The 17,399-nt window shown below is 39.4% G+C and overlaps 1 protein-coding gene across 1 annotated transcript in view; it reads left to right on the top strand.

Annotated features, from left to right (window-relative positions):
• Nucleotides 1-17,399, top strand: part of LOC126183816 (intermembrane lipid transfer protein VPS13A-like) — a 681,615-nt gene that overhangs the window by 204,450 nt on the left and 459,766 nt on the right. The window contains exon 23 of the mRNA XM_049926066.1: nt 11,870-12,057. Coding sequence (XP_049782023.1) covers nt 11,870-12,057 — 188 coding nt within the window. The remainder of the gene's footprint in view (nt 1-11,869; nt 12,058-17,399) is intronic.

A 17,399-nucleotide genomic window follows, 5' to 3' on the forward strand; every position in this document is an offset into this window, starting at 1 on the left:
CTTGTATGTGACAACACTTACATTTATAAAACAACTTTCTGGACCCAGTATATTGTTCTCTTGCAGAGGCTGGACAGTACATAACATACCCACAGGTAGATCTGGCTGCACATTCACCCATAGTGACTTCACTAGTGCAATTATACACAGTTCAATTGGTTTGTTCAATACAATGGATGTCCATTGCAACAGTTCTACACTGGCAACAGCTTCCCCTAGCTGGTATATCATTCCACTAAGTTCTATTATATGTCACCGAAGGTCAATGTTAGCTCAATTTTGATAGAAAAAGCCTAGCCCCAGGATCATGCTGTAGCTTATGCTTGCATCACAACTTAAACTACCGAGCGAGGTGGCGCAGTGGTTAGACACTGGACTCGCATTCGGGAGGACGACGGTTCAATCCCGCGTCCGGCCATCCTGATTTAGGTTTTCCGTGATTTCCCTAAATCACTCCAGGCAAATGCCGGGATGGTTCCTCTGAAAGGGCACGGCCGACTTCCTTCACCATCCTTCCCTAATCCGATGAGACCGATGACCACGCTGTCTGGTCTCCTTCCCCAAACCAACCAACCAACAACTTAAACTGAACAGACCCTATTCGAAAATCTATATCCACTGACTCCAACAGTCTTATGTTAGTAGGCCTAGCCCCACATAACCCTTTAGTGTGGGAATTCCTGTTGCCTCTGGTACAGTGAGTCTCTACTAGCAATCGACACATGCACCCCTATGTGTAACGAAATCATGTACTTCTTACCCCACATAGCATCCAGTACTGCATGCTCTGTCTCTACATACGTATTTGTTGCATCTAATTTTAATGGGAACACCTTTAGATGGACTTTGAGTTCCACTTTGTGTTTAACAGATGCTTACCTCCTCCCTCCTTGTCCACTTCTATGTCCTTTACCAAAATTCTCCTGCTGACATCTTCCATTTCCTCTATTGCAGGTGTCTGGCAAGACTGCCTTTGTTAGTGCCCCTGCTGTCCACACATGTAACATGTAATGTTCACAGAAAATACCCCACATCTATCCAGTTTCCCTGTTGCTACGTCACTTTCTTTGTGTTACCTCACTAACCTAATCTACATCTGCATGACTACTCTGGAATTCACACTTATGTGCTTGGCAGAGGGTTCATCAAACAACTTTAACACTATTTCTCTACCATTCCACTCTTTAACACCACATGGGAGAAACAAACATGTAAATCTTTCTGTGTGAGTTATGATTTCTGTTATTTTAGTACAATGGTCATTTCTGTCTATATAGGTGGGTGTAGACAAAATATTTTTGCATTCAGAGGAGAACATTAGAGATTGAAATACTGTGAAAAGATCTCTCCTCAAGAAAAAAATTGCATTTCTTAATGATTGACACTCTGACTCATGCATCGTATCCATGACACATCCTATTTGATGATAATACAAAAGGAGCTGTCCTTCTTAGAACTTTTTTGATGTACTCCTTCAGCACTATCTGGTAAGGATCCCATACTGCAAAGCAGTACCCTAGCAGAGGATGAACAAGTGAAGTGTAGGCAGTCTCTTTACAAAACCTGCTGCATCTTCTAAATGTCTTTGGTTTGACTTCCCCACAACATTATGTGTTTGATGGTTCTAATTCCAGATGTTCATAATTAGAATTCCGAAGTGTTTAGATGAATTGACAGCCTTTACATTTGTGTGAATTATCATATAACTGAAATTTAATGGATTCCTTGTAGTACGCATATGGTCAACCTCACTGTTTTAATTGTGTAGGGTCAGTTACACTTTTTGCACCACATAGATATCTTGTATAAATCCGTTTGCAGTTGGTTTTGAGCTTCTGATGAATTCCCTATATAGTAAATTACACTGCCATCTGCAAACAATCTAAGAGGGCTGCTTAGAGTCTCTCTCAAATTGTTTATGTAGATTAGGGAGAGCAGAGGGCCTATAACAGCTCTGTGGGGAATGTCAGGTTTTTCTTGATGACTTTCTGTTGGTTACTATGAACTGTGACATTTATGATGGGAAATAATGAATCCTTTCCCACAACTGAGATGGTACTCCATAGGCACACTACTTGATTTGTAGCCACTTGTGAGGAACAGTAGCAGTAACAGAATGCAGATGTTTGGATGCACCTGTATGCACCCTAATGACATGTCCAATGGCAACCACACCAGAAAAGCATCAAGCACACTCTGCTCAGCTTCTTGCTACAAAACTGGAATTGCTCCATCACTCTGTCGCAACTCATATGTGCATTCATTATATATCCTTATCCTGCACAGCTTCACCAAGCCTCTTCACATTTCTGCTCAACTACTTCTGAAGATACCTCACACTATTGTTTTTTTGTATCTTTGTAAAAGCTCCTTCTCCAGACAGTCAAATTAAGCTGCATTCTTTCATGCCTCTGTGCTCCTTATGTATGTTGTTGAATCTCTCACTTGTCACAATTTTGCTGCATACAATAATTCACTGTCAGTCTAACCACTCATCTTTATGAACGTCTTAAAGTCGTCTAAGAACGGCTGCACATACTTAAATGATTTTCCAGAAAAGGGAACAGTTAATCCTGTGGCAGCTGAATCCACCTCAAACTGTGGTATCTGAAGCAATGCTAACTGTTCTTCCCTAGCTGTTAAAGCCGTCAACTGTCCATGTAGCTGCTTATTATCTGCTGTTCAGCTCTGGGGAATCCTTCATCCCTGAATCTGCCATTGTGACACTCTTACTCCCCATTACACAAAATAATACAAACAGAAATCGCGACTCTGAAAAATCAATACAAACCAGTCATTACGTCATATCATGAGCTGCCTAGACTCTCTACACTGCCTTGCAATATGACCATACTGATGACTTATATAACAGGTTTGAGGAACTCTTCCAAGCATGGTGCAGTATGCTCAAGTAAATTACATAGTGTAACCATACAAACACAAATTCTGTACTCTACAAGTTAGTCACCACTTCCAGCCTCAACAGGGTAACCATTAAATTACAATGACAGTCATATCTCATTTCCACATCTGTTACACCCTTGAAAATGCAACCACATGGTTCATCACTCACCACACTGTGTTCGCACCATGGGTGGTGGTTCAGATTCTGTGCTGAGTGAAGATGATGCTGCAAGTTCTGACACCAAACTATAGCACTCCTAGTGCAGAGAGCTGTGGCTATAAGTCAGGATGATGCAGGTGGACAGTGGAGATGGGAGCACAGGGGGCTTCAGAGAAAGGCAGTTGCAAATGCAACAAGTGCTTTATGGAAACATCTGTGCTACATAGTAAACCAGGTCAGTGGCCAGCTGGCTGTTTGGCTGGCTGCTTACATGCTGCATGATTGTGACACAGTCTCCTTGGCGTGCTGCTGGACTCATTCCATAATACAGACATGTGGTTCCCATGTCAGTAATATGTAGTAGATGATGATATATCTCATGCAGACCTGGATGGCACCTGATTGCGGCAAATCTCATGCAGACCTGGATGGCACCTGACTGCATCGTGGTCGGGGATGTCCACCATGATTAGGGGCCTATCTGTGATGGCAGAAGATGATGTGCATGAGGTGTAGCACTAAGTCCACCAGGGACTTAGTGCATAGCACTATTGTCCTGCCATGGCCTCAGACTAATGACTTCTAGTGGTAGGTCCATGTGGCAGCCTCATTTGGCAGAGCCTGTCATTGTGGTAAAGCTGCATGTCTGAGAATAATTTTATTGCAATAGTCCAGCGCTTAGAGACAGCAGGTGTATGCTTGTTGTGCATAGGCACTGCTTCCAATCATGTATCCTAAAGCACTGTTGCCACTGTCAGTGTGGAAATCTGCCTTGCCCCTCCTTGCTTCATGAGTTGATGCAATACTGCTGAGTCTGCTTTTTCAGCAAGCTAACCTACCTCACAACACTGTGTTGACTTTGTTGAATTTTTACAGTGACAACATCCCTTGCTTGTTTGCTGTCAGAGCTACTACAATACATAGTTCAGGCTCACACTGATATGGTGCTATATTGCTTCCTTCTACAAATGAGACCATATATCTCAGGTTGACCTTAATACCAGTTTCATATTATATTATTTGTTTGTACAAAATACAGTGACAGTTTTATGACCAAAACAGCTGGGGGCTTGCCCACATGGGTTACATTCCTCATCCACTCTTACTTACTAAGCACTTTACTTTTGAGTCTATTTATCACACTTGTTTTGTGCTACTGGGAATTTAACCTTCATGACTTGTCCCCTTGCTTCCTTTTCTTTAAATCCTGAAAAAATGTACATATTTTCCATATTCACACTGCAAGACTACACTCTCACTCTCTCTTCTATATCTCCATTCTGCAAACCACCATGAAGTGCATGGCAGAGGGTATGTCATGTTGTACCAGTTATTACAGTTTCTTCTCATTTCCTTCACATATGGAGTCTAGGGAGAATGAGTTTTTAAATGCTTCTGTGGATGCTGTAATTATTGTATTCTTACACACATGATCTCTATGTGAGCGATACATAGTGGGTTGTTGTATATTCATGGAGTCATCATTTAAAGCCGGTTCTTGAAACTTTGTTAGTAGACTTTCTTGGGTTAGTTTACATCTATCTTCAATAGTCTGCCAGTTCAGTTTCTCCAGTATGTCTGTAACACTTTCCCATGAATCAAGCAAAAATGGGGCCTTTTGTGCTGCCCTTCTTTGTACATGCACAATATTCCTTGTTAGTACTATTTGGTGTAGATCCCACGCACTTGAACAATATTCTAGAACCAGTTGGATGAGTGATATGTAAGCTATCTCCTTTGTAGACTGATTGCACCTCCTCAGCATTCTGCCAAAAAACTGAAGTGTTCCACCTACTTTTTGACAACTGGATGTATGTTATCATTCCATTTCATATCCCTACAAAGTGTTACACCCAGATATTTGTATGAGTTAGCTGATTCTAACAGTGACTCATTGAAATTATAGTCATAGGATACTAAGGATTTTTTCTTTTTTTTTTTCTTTTTTGTGAAGTGTACAATTTTACATTTCTGAATATTTAAAGCAAGTTGCCAGTTGCCAATCTACCACTTTGAAATCTTATCAAGATATGATGGTATATTTATGCAGTTTATGTAAGACAGGGCTTCAGTATAGGTAACTGGATCACCTGCAAAAAGTCTGAGGTTACTGTTAATATTGTCTGCAAAGTCATTAATATACAACATGAGCAACAAGGGTCACAGCACACTTCCCTGGGGCACACCCAAAGTTACTTCTACATCTGACAATGTCTCTCCATTCAAGATAACATGCCAAATTGTCCCTACCAAAAAGTCTGCAATCCAGTCACTAATTTTGCTTGATACCCCATATGATCATACTTTTGACAATACGTTTAGGTGTGGTACTCTGTCAAATACTTTTCAGAAATCAAGAAATACTGCATCTACCTGCCAGCCTTGATCCAAAGCTTTCAGTATGTCACATCTGAGAAAAGTGTGTCAGGTTTCATATGATCAATCTTTTTGGAATCCATGCTGGTTGGCATTGAGTTCAAGATACTTCTTTATGTTTGAACTCATAATGTGTTCTAAGATTCTACAACAAATTGATGTCAAGAATATTGGAAGGTAGTTTTGTGGATCACATCTACTTGCCTTCTTGTAGATGGGTGTGACCTGTGCTTTTTGCCAAGAACTGGATATAGTTTTCTGTTTGAGGGATTTGTGATATAGTATAGTTAGAAGAGGGGCTAACTCAGCTGAAAACTCAGTGTAAAATCTCCTCCCATTATGAACTGTTCTACTGCATACATATCTATCCAGTGCCTTGTGCTGAAAGTTTCAAATTCCTCGTTGCAATATGAGTCTACTGACTTTTTATTTAGTTTACTGAATATATGTATCATTTTGCTTGTTTTAGTTGTTCTTTGTACTTTGTTAATCATTGATGCTACAACTTTGTCATGATCACTAATACCATTTTATGCTGTATCGAACCAGTTTACTAAAATCTTGTCTACTGGTGGATTATGCCAACAGTCAGCTCTCCACCTCAGAAGAATTAATTCTATGGACAGTAAAATTAGAGCCACTGTGGCACTGGTTATTACTGGACTCGAAAGCACTGTCACATAATGTTATCCTTCTCTGAACTGCTCATCATGTTACATTTAGTGATAAGCTGAGGAGTGCCCTTACTCCACAGCAATCCAGGGAATGTATTACATCGGACTCTAAAGTTTCATTTATAAATTCTGTATTATGTGTTGGCAATAATTTTCAAAGGTTCATCTGGCCAATACAACTTTGGTTGTGAGACATTCACTTGCGTGATTCCTGTAATCGGGCATGTGCTCAGGTTGGTTTGTATTGCCCAGTTCAGACACACCATAACAGTCCTCTTGCAACAGTGTTGTAACTCCTCCTCTGTCATTACTGCATGCTTGCTACCATCTTCCAAAATTTAATAATGTCCCACAGATCCTCACCTGCACAAACTTTGCAGGAACTCACCACTTGCTCGGCATATATGACCAATGTAACACTCAAATTGTGCATGTCTTCCTGTTACCGGGAATCATATTATAAGACAAAATTGTGATAAGTCAGTTTTCTCTTCTGCTGTTGCTATGACCTGCCTCACTTCCATTATTACCTTTGACGTACCGCATCCACTAGCAAGCCCAACTACATACAACAAAAATGACAGAAAAAACGAATATAACTTATTCACTACAAATATACATCTTTTATCTTCTTCTGATTTGTTCTCTTCACAGTCTTCTCCAGTTCCACCATTGAAATTCCTGGAATTTACTCTGTTCTACTTCGAAAAGGCTTTAGATGTGTAACATGTACTATCGTAGTTCATGTTTACTGGCAAAGTAGTCTCCACCAGCTAACAGGGTCCTTTATACCTTGTGATGAACTCTTTCATCTTCATTTTCATCACGTATGGACTGCATAACGTCACCCATTGTCCTACTTTATGTTGTGGTAAACTTGTTGTTCATTTCACTGATTCCTTCTAGTTCTCTAACGCCTTTGTATTTGCCATCTATACTCATTTCCATATTTCTAGTACTGTTTTGACAACCTCATGGATGGACTCCCCATCGTTACCTCTCTTTTCCTGTACAAGATGGAATGGTGATGGCATTTTTTCTGATCATACACCACCTCATATGGGGACAAACAGTACTCGTGTGTACTTTGAATGAGAGAATGAGATGCTGCCACAACATACTTTACATACGTATCCCAGTTGCCGTGCTGTGCTTTCGTGTAGTAACATAACATGTTACAGTTGTTCTATGTACCTGTTCCATTCTACCATTGACCTGTGGATGAAGAGGACTTGTTCTTAACTTTTTCATATGCAATAACTGGCACAGCTCCTTCAATAACTCTGAAATGAAATTCTTACACTGGTCTGTAGTTATCTTACCTGGCACTCCAAACTTTGACATCCTGTTGTTAACCATTGCCTGTGTGATTGTCACTTCCTGCTGGTTTGGCATAGCAACCAGCCCTATGTACCATAAAAAGGGATCTGTAATTGTTAATACAAAGCAGTTTCCTGCTGCTGTATGTTTGATTGGTCCTTGTACGTCAATCCCAAGCATTTCAGATGGTTTCAGTGCTTCTAGTAGCCTCTGCAATGGCACTTGTGTATGATTCAAGTCAGCTTGTTGTGCACACTACATGCAATTTCTAACATGTTGATTGACATTTGCTTTCTTTTGCTTCTGCCAGTATCTCTCAGGTACCCTCTAGTTTGTTGCTCTGCACCCTCCATGGTCCAAATGGCTCTGAGCACTATGGGACTTAACTGCAGTGGTCATCAGTTCCCTAGAACTTAGAACTACTTAAACCTAACTAACCTCAGGACATCACACACATCCATGCCCGAGGCAGGATTCGAACCTGCGACCGTAGCGGTCGCGTGGCTCCAGACTGTAGCGCCTAGAACCGCTCAGCCACTCTGGCTGGCACACCCTCCATGAGCAGGTAATGTGTAATCATATGCTCCCTTTAAAATCTGTGTCTTAAACATCACTGTTAGTACTTCCCATGGCCCTAGCCTTGTTTCCATACAAACCAGTCTGTCACATGTGCTAAACTGTGATTGGGTCCTGTATTGTTTACTATCAGTGTCAGTGCTCTGAGCTGCCTGCCACTCCACAAGACAATGGCCCAGATCTTTCAACACTACTACCTTCCTGCTTAATGGATCTACATTCCTTTGCTTATCCCCTGCCTTGTTTACTACTTCGTACTCAGGGCCCACTATGTCAGCCTGCTAAATGGGTCCTTCAGTCCCAATAATCACTTCAAAGCTGTGTGGTTGGCCACTATGTGTAATTTTTTTCCACAAAAGCAACATCTAAATACATGACATTATACAATGAGCTTCAACATCTCTTTTTCTTTCACTGACTGGTTCTTCTCCACTGCATTCAGCTGTCTCAATGCAAAGGCTACAGGATCATCTTCACCATTAATTTCCTTGCTTAAGACATGTTCCAGAGCATGATTAGATGTATCTCATGAAAGGATAAACTCTTACTGAATGTCTGTAAATACTAGAAACAGGCTTGATGTCAAAACTCCTCTTAATTCTAGCAGAATGGAGGTCCTTTGGTGCACCTGTACACACCCTTCTTGACTTGTCAGTGACACCCCATCAGAAAATTATCAGATGCCCCCTGCTCAGCTTCTTATAACATAACTGCATTTGTTGCATCACATTGCCCTAACTCCTATGTGTATTCGTTACATTTCCATATCCTGCCACTGTGATCTCCCACAGTTTCTCCAGACTTCTTCATAATAGCACTCAACTGCTCTCAAAAATACGTCACACTATTCTGTTCTTTGCAGCTTTGAAAAAAAAAAAAAAAACCTTCTCCATATACTCAAAGTTAGCTGCATTTTTTAATGCCTCCATAAAGCTTACATCTTTTCAGAGTTCCTCCATTAGTCGCAGTTTTGCTACTCCCAGTGATTGACTCTCTCTCTACCACGCAACTCCACTGATTTCTTAATGTCCTTTAAAAATGACCTCACATCCTCAGATGATTTTCCATAAAAAGGAAAAAGTAATTGTGTGGCAGCTTGATCCACCTCATGTCGTGGTACCTGAAGCAATGCTAACTGCTCATCCCAAGCTACCTTTTCTAACAGCACCTTTACTATTTCTGGCTCTAAACTGTCATTACAAACTAGTCTTTACATCATATCATGAGACATCTAGACTCTCTACACCTACTTGAAATACGACCATATCGATGACACGTATAACAGGTTAGAGGAACTGACTCCGAGGATGGCACAGTGTGCCCAAGAAGTTACATTGTGTACATCTTACAGACACCAATTACTGCTTTCTTAGTTACTCTTAAACTCAGAAAAGTTAGTCAACTCGTCAGGCCTAAGCAAGGTAACCTTTAAATTACAATGACATTTACGCCTCACTTCCATGTCTATTACACCCTCCAAAACATAACCAAATGATTCATCACTCACCACACCATGTTGGCACTGTAGGTGGTGGTTCAGACATCATGCTGAGTAAGATGATGCTGCATATTCTGATATCAAACTGTAGTGCCCTCGGAGTGCAGGGAGGGGCAGCTATGAGCCAGGATGATGTGAGCAGGTGGTTGATGCAAGGTGGGAGCCTGCAGGTGCATGTGGAGAGGGAGCCACTGCCCCTGGGCAGAAATAGGCTGTGCTGCTGAAGTATACATGTGATGGACTATTGTTCTAAGTCTGGGAGGGACTTACTGTGCTGAGCTGTTGCCCTGCCATGACCTCAAACCAGTGACTTCTGCTGACAAGCCCATGTGACAACCTCATCTGGCATAGCTCTGTCATCCTGGTAGAACTGTGAGATTGAAAATAATTTTGTTAGAAAACTTATGTAGTTGTAGATTGCAGTGGTATGTTTGTTTTACATATGCACCACTTTCACTCACATATTCTAAAACACCACTGTCACTGTCAGTGTAGAAATCTGCATTGCCCCTTGTTGCATGAGTCTGTGCAGTACTGCTGGGTCTGCTGTTTCAGCAAACTAACCTGCCTTGAAACATTGCATTACCCTTGTTGAATTATTAAAGTGACAATATTCTTCATTCTTTGCTGTCAATGCTGCTCCAATATCTCATTCAGGCTCACCCTGATATGCCCATGTATGTTATATCAGCATAAGCCTTCTTAAGTATGTACAAGATAACAAGTACAGCTGCAACTACTTTTGAGCTACCACTGTCTGCCATGAAATCTTACCACAGTGATTCACACTGATAGGAACTTCCTGACTCTGCATTGAGTGTCATAGAAAATTTGCGTGTCCAGGACAGAGAGGTATGTTAATTTGCAAGAAAGATTTTAACACAGTTTGCCATTTGCTTAATATTCATTTTTAAACTGAACTGAGAAGTTTCTTGTGTTAACTGTTTCTGGGCTACCAGTCTGTTTCTTCTGCTGTCTATCTGGCTGTCACCTGGAAATGATATTGGAAGATTTGTGACGTTACAATATCTAATGTATATCATCAGTGGGAAACACTGTTCTGATTGATTATATTGTCAGGTACCTTTATTTCTTCTGATTCTTTGATCACAAAGTTGCAGAAGACACTGCCATGATACAAGATGTTCATAAGTTGAAAAATGAGTATGTCTTTGTCCTCTGCCATTGCATTTTTAGTGAAGTGTGACCACAACAAACAGCATGGCAAGATGAAATATTATATTTATGCATTCTAAGACAACTTGTAATATATAAGATAAGATTTATTTTTACTAAACTAAATTTCATGATCTTAAGATGTTTAAAAAAGATCCAGCCAGTTTACAGCACCTTATTTTTGTGTTAGGATTTCTATATATCTTAAATTAGGAATGTTGTAGAACCTGAGTTGTTAGTTTCAATGTGAGACCCTACAAGAATATCTGGGAAAGAGTCTAAGAGCAAAGTTACTACAAAGATGCAGCATAGCCCAGCATTCTGTCAATAACCAGTCAGGAAACATGAGAGAGAAATTACCTGACTAACTTCCACATCTACATTAACAGAGACTCTTGCAAACTTCATTTTTGGAATTAGCTTCTGTTCGTGTTTCAGTCTCTGCTTGGTTCATGTAGTTTGAAACCATCAATAGCAGATTGCTTGGCGTCTATCCCTAATATAGCCTTCAGTATAAAATGTCATTTGCGCCTTAGAAGATCTTCAAATTATTCCACTATCCCCCATTTCCCATAAAACTGGTATTCAGGATATATTCATCTCTCCTGGAGGGTCCAATTTGAACTGTACATTTCAATAAGTACAGCCTTTCTTCAATTGTATTTACCTCTCTCTATTATCCCTGATTCAACTCTTGACTTCATCCTGTCTACAAACTGTGCTCTGTTCTTTGGATTGTCCATTATTTATCTTGAGAACCTATTTGACTGCTTGATAAAGAAATGAAGTTTGTACATAGAAAGTCTTCTTCTCTGAACACAAAGCTGTGAGGATTTTTAATGAGCTCTGCCCCCTGCTAATTTCTTGAAAAGTTGTACCTGTAAAGAAAACTTCAATAAGTTGCATATTTGTGAAGATATTCCTCAATAACCATGTAGTATAGTATCAAAACCTTATAAGTGCACTAATTTTATACCTAATGTCCATAAATTTTAAGAAATAGTATTTACCTTTTTATAATGAGAGAGCCTGTGATTATTAAAATAAATCCCCATGTAAGGTGCTACTTTTATTTTCAGTGCATTTTTTTTTTTTCAAATTTTGAACCTTCACTTTGTTGAATAAGATACCCAATGAACTGTAGCACATAGTAATATTTGTTAAACATTTTTCCTTGGTTTTCAGGTGAACTAACTGTGGAAAACTTCTTCAAAGAGCTATCTTCTAGTTCCACAAATATTGCATCTACAAGGAGTGGTCTATCTCCAACAAGCTCTACAGCAGTGCCTGTGATAGACAATATTCTAGTAAGGCTGCAGTCTGCACAAGTTTCTAGAGCAGTAATGACATTAGCAGGCTCACTAGAAATTCAGGTATGTATACACAGCCTCGATTTAAATCATTCTAGAAAATGTATTAAGTATGAGGGTGGTTTGAAAAGTGCTTGGAATCACCATGAGAAGTCAGCACTAGCACAATGAGTTGTTCATGTGTTATTCATTGGACTGTTGCCTGTAAACATGTGCCACATCAGTGCTCTTGGAAGAGAGCTGTGGCAGTGACGTGGCTCTGTTGTTGTTCTGGCATAGTGATATGTGAAGACGGAAAAAACGAGATTCGAGCAGTGATTAAGTACTTCATAAAGAAATGTATGAAAGCAAAGGACATTCATGTTGATTTCTGGAATATGCTGGTGGGACTCTGCTCCTTCATATTTAACTGTTGCCAAGTGGACAAATGAATTTAAATTTGGTTGGGAGAGCTTAGATAATCATCCGCGCAGGGGTCAGCCAAGATGTGTCGCTACTCCAGAAATCATTGCAAAAGTGCACAAAATGGTCATGGAGAATTGCTGATTGAAAGTGCATGAAATTGCTCACACTTTCCAGATTTCATCTGAAAGGGTATGTCACATTTTAGCCGAAGAATTAGAAATGAAAAAGTTATCTTCAAGATGGGTGCCGCAACTCTTGAATCTGGATCAAAAGTGTGCCATTGCCATGGCAAAATTACATGCATTAAGGTATGAATTGTTGCCACACCCACCTTATTCACCTGATGTAGCTCCATCATAAGATAATAAACCAATAAAGATTTTTTTAAAGTGTAATTTGGATTTCAATTTTTGCATCTCACTGTTCCCACTCTTGCCCTACACAATGTTGTACACAATTCTATGATGTTAAACAGTCTCGCTATTCAAATGGTGATTTCATCATTCATAAACTACTCAATTGAATAGTAACATATTTCCATCAGGAGATCATATAGTTTTCTCTTCGGAGAACCTCTCTCCATGCTCAGTACATCTCTACCCTTGAGTTTATTGTAAATTATCTTTCCCATGTACTGGGATGTCTGCTGGTAGAGTTTTAAGTGATGTTGTGAAAGCATGAAATTGTCTTTGTGTTTAGTATTGTACATATGTTTGAAATGGTTTCCTTCTGTTAGCTCATGGTTGATATGTAAAAAGATGATAATTTCAAGTATATACAATGCAGGGATAGATAATATTTTAGGTTCTTGAATAATGGAGAGCAAGATGTTCTTGGAGGGGCAGCACCCATTTTTCTAATAATTCGTTTTTGAAGTAGCACGATTCATGACATGTAGCTTGAATTTTCCAACAAATTAAACCAAATCTAATTTTGCATTCAAAGTAACTGTAGTGCACAACTTTTCTGCAGCTTATGTCTGTTATACCAGATAGTACATCCATTGCAAAGACAAGGCTGTTTAATTTTCTACGTAAATAATCTATATGTGCTTGCCAGCTTAGATTTTTGTCCAAGTTTAGTCCCAAGAATGTAATGGACTGAGCTTTGTCCATAAGTTGATTTTTACATACAATACTGATGTCACTGATTTTTGATTGTTTGGTTCTAAATTGTCTAAACAAGGTCTTTGAAAAATTAAGTTTAGGGCCATTTTTTGAAACCATGTATCTAAGTTGTTTAGTTTGTTTATAACACCATCCGAAATCTCTCCCACGTTTGTTTTTCAAGGGGTACAGAAGTGTCATCAGCAAACATGACTGGCTTGGCATTGATATTAAGAGGTAAATCATTTATGTATTGGCCCTAAGATTGAGTCTTGAGGGACTCCTTGTGATATTGTATCTCACCGGCTTTAGGCTTATTCTTATGTCCTAAAATGAACTTATTATTTGACATTATTTTGGTAGCCTTAGCAGCACTTTTAAATGCAACTTTATAATGTCTCACATAGTCAACAATTTCATTTCTTCATATAGCTCTTGTTTTCGAGCATTAGATTGGTGCCAGATCCTAGGTGGGAATGATTGATTCATTGAAGACCTCTAGAAAACTTCTTAGAAAATCATCAAAGTTCTCAGTGCTTGACACACTATTATTTATGGGCTATTTCACTGGATCTATCTTGTCATGGAATAGGTCCAAGTTATTTTTACTGAAGTCTCTTTTCATAATACCTTTCTTATCACTGGTTTATTTTTTTCTGGCAGCTGAATAACAATGCAGAATGGTCAGAAATTCCTTAGTCTAAACAGGACTGGTTTTCACTGTTGAACACGTAATTTGTTAAGATGCGGTCTACACAAGTAGCTGAATTGGCATTTTCTCTAGTGAATTCAAAAAAATTTAGTTTAAAACCAGAGTTCTGAATTATGTCAAGAAACTGCTTTGAGCCGCTGTGTAGACTTATCACATTTACATTAAAATCAGCTTCTATGATGATGTTTTTCCTCCTTCCTTTCTGAAGTTTATCAAGAATACACTGGAGTTTGGACAATGAAGTTTTAGTTACTGCACTTCCTGGAATTCTGTAAATGCCCATATAAATAAATAAATAAGCTTTGATATTTTTGCTATGATAAAGGGCAATTTGTAGTTCTTCAATTTTGATACTGTCTGCCTTCAGACCACTTATATTCCAATGCATTAAATGATTTTTTTTCACTTTCCTTTATCTGTCTTTAAGGCAGATTTTTTTTTTATTTCTTACCTTAATGTTTTCTTCATACCAGTTACTAGTAAAAATCTTCAGGTGGGCTGGTGGTGAGACTCTTCTTTTGTTAAGGAGACTGATGACTCCTGTTGCTTCTGCTGTTGTTTCCATTATTGGTGTTGCTTTTTTCCTTCAGCTCACTTCGTTAGACACTGCAACTGGTGCTGTTTCTTCCTCACTTATTTCCACAGGAGAGGCTGGAACTGCTGCTGCTGTTTTCAGGCCGCTAGCATAACTTTTCCTGTGACATATTCCTTGTGTGGTATCTGCTGTTGACATTGTATATGTACTGTCAGTCTCTGAGTGATTTTTGGTTCGGTTTCTGAGGTTTCTGTCACAAAGGTAAATGGTCCACTTCCAGTTTTGAGAGATGTCATCTCTGTTACTACACACTTTTTATTTATAGAATTAGACACAACACATTTGTCATGAGAGGTATCCTGCTTTGAACATAATTTTTGATGTACTATTTCTAAAATCTTGCAAATAATGAGTTTTTTTTTTCCCAGTCTCTTGACTTGGAGGCTGTGATTTGTGTGGAATCTTCTTTCAAGTTCACTTATATCCATGAATGTTGCATTTTTAAACTCTCTGAAGATATTATGAACATCTTTCTTTGCTTTTTGTACCTCTTCATTTATGCAGAACCAGTTTGGTAGGTCATGGTGATGTGCAACTGAAAAAATGAAATCATTTTGGTTTCTGAACTCAAGCAATAGTAGCTAGTTGGCAATAATCACTATGTGGATGATGTGGCCTATTCTACACCATATTTTAAATCTATGTGACGATGCTATGCTGATTATATTTATATGTTTTGATGATGCCAGTATGGCCGTATCACTTTAGGACATGGTGTAAAAAGATTTGAAGATGGTCATTACAGACTGAAACCAGTCATCGTCTAAAGAATTCATTTGTGATCAGAGACTGGAATAAAAAAGCATTTCAAGCAATATTCACTTAAGAGAAACTGTAAGTTCCTTTGTATTGTTCGTTGCTATGTCGTTTGTTCCAGCGAGGGAAACAGAGAAATCATTTGTATTCAGCTCCAATATATTTTCACGGCTTACTGCAGTTACAGCTTTGCAATTGGCATCTGGTTTCACAATGGCCTTGCATTTGTAAGTACATCTAATACTTAATTTGTTGGCTATTCCTTGCTCTTGACTCTCTGCAAACAGATCAAGTTTGAGGCTTGCCACAGGTAAGTATGTTGGGACACTTTATAAGGAAATTCCGTCTGACAAGAGCTGCACATACGTCCAGGAAAAAAATTATAAGTTCCACAAAGATCGGCAGCTTGCTTCAAAGGTTCAGAAATATAAGAGCGTGCGATTCATAGTGCACAGAAACATAGTTTCTTACAAATACAAATCAGTGACTCACAACTGAATCCGTCAATTCATACAAGGACCTGGGTGTAACAATTTGTGTGGGTGTATTGTATTGTGTATTGACACCGGGGCCCTAGAAACAACGGAAAGGCTTCGTCCTGCCATAGCCCTCAATGGTTTACAACCCCACAACAGGCCACACCAGTGTAGCCACCCCACCACCGCCCCACACCAAACCCAGGGTTATTATGCGGTTCGGCCCCCAGTGGACATCGCCCCCCCCTACCCTCCTCCCCATACCCCTGGGGAATGTCTCATCCTAGACGAGTCTAACCTCAAATGTTTGCATGGTAGAGTAATGGTGGTGTATGCGTACGTGCAGACAGTGTTTGCACAGCAATCATAAACGTAGTGTAACTGAGGCAGGATAAGGGAATCCAGCCCACATTCACTGAGGTAGATGGAAAACCACCCAAAAAACCATCCACAGTCTGGCCGGCACACTGGACCTCGACACAAATCCGCCTGGCGGATTGGTGTCGGGAACCGGCATGCCTTCCCGTTCGGGAAGCAGCGCATTAGACCGTGCGGCTAGCCGGGTCGGTGATTTGTATTGGTAATAAATGGAATGATAAAATAAGCTCAGTCGCAAGTGAATGAGGTGGCAGACTTAGATTCACGGGCAGCACACTCAGCGAAGCCAGTCTGTCTCCAAAGAAGACTGCTTATAAGTCACTTATACGTCCCATACTAGAATATTGGCCAAGTTGATGGAACCCATACCAAATAAGACAAACAACTGATACTGGACCTGTATAAAGGAATGTGGCACAGATGATCACAGATTTGTTTGAGTAAGTGGAGAACATCACAAAAATTAAAAATACTGCTTAAAAATAGATGCCAATTACTCATTGAATGCCTACTTACAAAGTTTCAAGAACCAGTACATATTGTACAAAAATTTCTTTGGTGACTGTTCAGAAGATTGTGTAAAACATGCACAAAATTTAACAGTAGGCAGTGTTGCAATAAACTAATGAAATGATAATGAGAACTTGGTCTGCTTTTAAAAAACTCTGCAAGACAATCCAACCATTAACTTGACAAATTTTTGCACACTACAAAATTTTTGCACACTACACCTTATAGTCTACAGGCTACCAGTATGCAATGAGTATTTTGTAGATGATGTGATCTCTCAGATTTTCTCCGTGTGACTGATTTATGATGTTCTTCTCTGTGTTATGCTGAAACAGTAACTCAACAGAACACATAGAAACTCACCACTAATTTTTGGCTGCCACTGGTTTGTTACAGTGGTACTTCAAAATATAGAGAGAACTACATTTATTCATTTCATTTAAAATTTCAGTTTTACATATTTTGAA

This window comes from Schistocerca cancellata, chromosome 4 (genome assembly GCF_023864275.1).
Source record: "Schistocerca cancellata isolate TAMUIC-IGC-003103 chromosome 4, iqSchCanc2.1, whole genome shotgun sequence".
Lineage (NCBI taxonomy): Eukaryota > Metazoa > Arthropoda > Insecta > Orthoptera > Acrididae > Schistocerca > Schistocerca cancellata.